This window comes from Pteropus vampyrus, unplaced genomic scaffold (assembly GCF_000151845.1).
Source record: "Pteropus vampyrus isolate Shadow unplaced genomic scaffold, Pvam_2.0 Scaffold16885, whole genome shotgun sequence".
Lineage (NCBI taxonomy): Eukaryota > Metazoa > Chordata > Mammalia > Chiroptera > Pteropodidae > Pteropus > Pteropus vampyrus.
The window spans coordinates 1-1,490 of NW_011905666.1; the positions used below are offsets into that span (position 1 = coordinate 1).

General features: G+C 55.3%; 1 protein-coding gene across 1 annotated transcript; it reads right to left on the reverse strand.

Moving 5' to 3' along the window:
- Positions 1 to 3: 3 nt before the first annotated feature.
- Positions 4 to 1,485, reverse strand: LOC111735154 (uncharacterized protein C11orf91 homolog; the record flags this gene model as incomplete). Its single annotated transcript, XM_023526894.1, has 2 exons — positions 4 to 14; positions 1,212 to 1,485. Coding segments are annotated over 2 exons (285 nt in total), but the record flags the coding sequence as incomplete, so codon positions are not given.
- Positions 1,486 to 1,490: the final 5 nt, after the last annotated feature.

The following is a 1,490-nucleotide window of genomic DNA, read 5'->3' on the forward strand; positions in this document are numbered from 1 at the left end:
CTTCAAGAACTTATCTGCAGGAGAGCAAAACAAACTTAGCTGGAGTAGAGAGAAGGGCTTTTTCTAACACTGCCAAAGCAATTGTGTTTTCTACAGGACTCCCAAACCCATTATGATCCAAGATGGCGGGTCGGGGGGCGGGGGGCAGGGGACCCTAACAGCCCAAACATGTATAAGTAGAGAATATGTAGTTGAGAAATCTAGGACTTAGATAAACCCATTTTCTAGGAATTGTTTCTTCCATGGCTATGGGAAGGGGAATTACAGGGTGTCCAATGAATTGGGGACCATTCCCATGTCATATGGACCTAAACATTTAGGTTATTTCATACTTTCCTGTGGGGGGGCACATTTTATACAATAGTGGGGATGGTCTTCTAGAATCATCTGCCTTCCTCCCGTGGTCAAGTGCTAGCCTTGGTCAGAAAGACAAAGTCTGCAGACAGCCTGATGCCGCTGAATATTCTACAGTGCAATAGGTTGTTCTGGGAGTAGAACTGGATTGAACAATTTTACTCTCGAACAGAGAGGAGTCAGTCAGCTTGCATGCTGGAGGAATTCCACACACACAGCACACCTGATGCGGATTCCTGAGACTTCAGACAGAGATCAACTGGCAGAGTCCAGGACCCCAGTGAGAGGCTACCTTCCAGCACTGAGAAGTGGAGGGTCCCAAAGCCCCTCAGTGAACGTCCTTGGGCCTCCTGGGTCTTGCACAATTCCCACTTCTCCCCTACAGACATTCCAGCTGCCACTCGCCTACTTCCCCCACCTCCCATTCAGGATCCCAGTTTAAGATAAACACTGAATCTCAGGTCTCTAGAGAGAGGGGCTGTCTGTGGTGGATGGAGCTCTAGGGGCAGCAGTACTGTGAGGGAGGCTCAAAGTTCAGGAAAGGGGCTGTCGTGGATGCAATTCCAGGTTTAGAAGCTCAGAGCCCAGATTACTGACAGGGTTTAGGATGGAGGGAGGATGGAATTTGGGACAAAAGGGTCCCTGAAGTCCCGATTCGTGGTCGGGGAAGCAGTCGGTTGAAATTCAGGTTGGGGGAGTCTGGGTTCTGGGGGATCGATTTGAGACCTGGGACTCCTGGGAGCTGGAGCCTGAGCCCAAGGCCACATTGTCGGGGAGGGGATAAGGGGGCATGGAGCCAAGGGGGTGGCCGAGGCAGGCTAAGGATGGGCTAGCGCAGCCCCAGGGAAGTCACGCACAGCGCTGGGAGTCGAAGCCGTCTCCAGTGATGGTGAGCAGCTCCAGCTCCTTAATCCGGATCTCCAGCTCGCACAACTCCTCGGGGTGTGAGGCAGAGGCAAGCCAGGGGGTCGTGGGGCCGGGCGCCAGGGTCGAGGCAGCCACCTCTGGCCCTGGCGGCGGCGAGTAGAAGAAACGCAAAGGCTCATAGGGGATGGAGGCCAGGCCCGAGGGCCAGGGCGGGGGACAGGGGCGCTCCCTGGGGGGACCCAGGCCGGGAGGCGGCGGGGGCGCTGGGG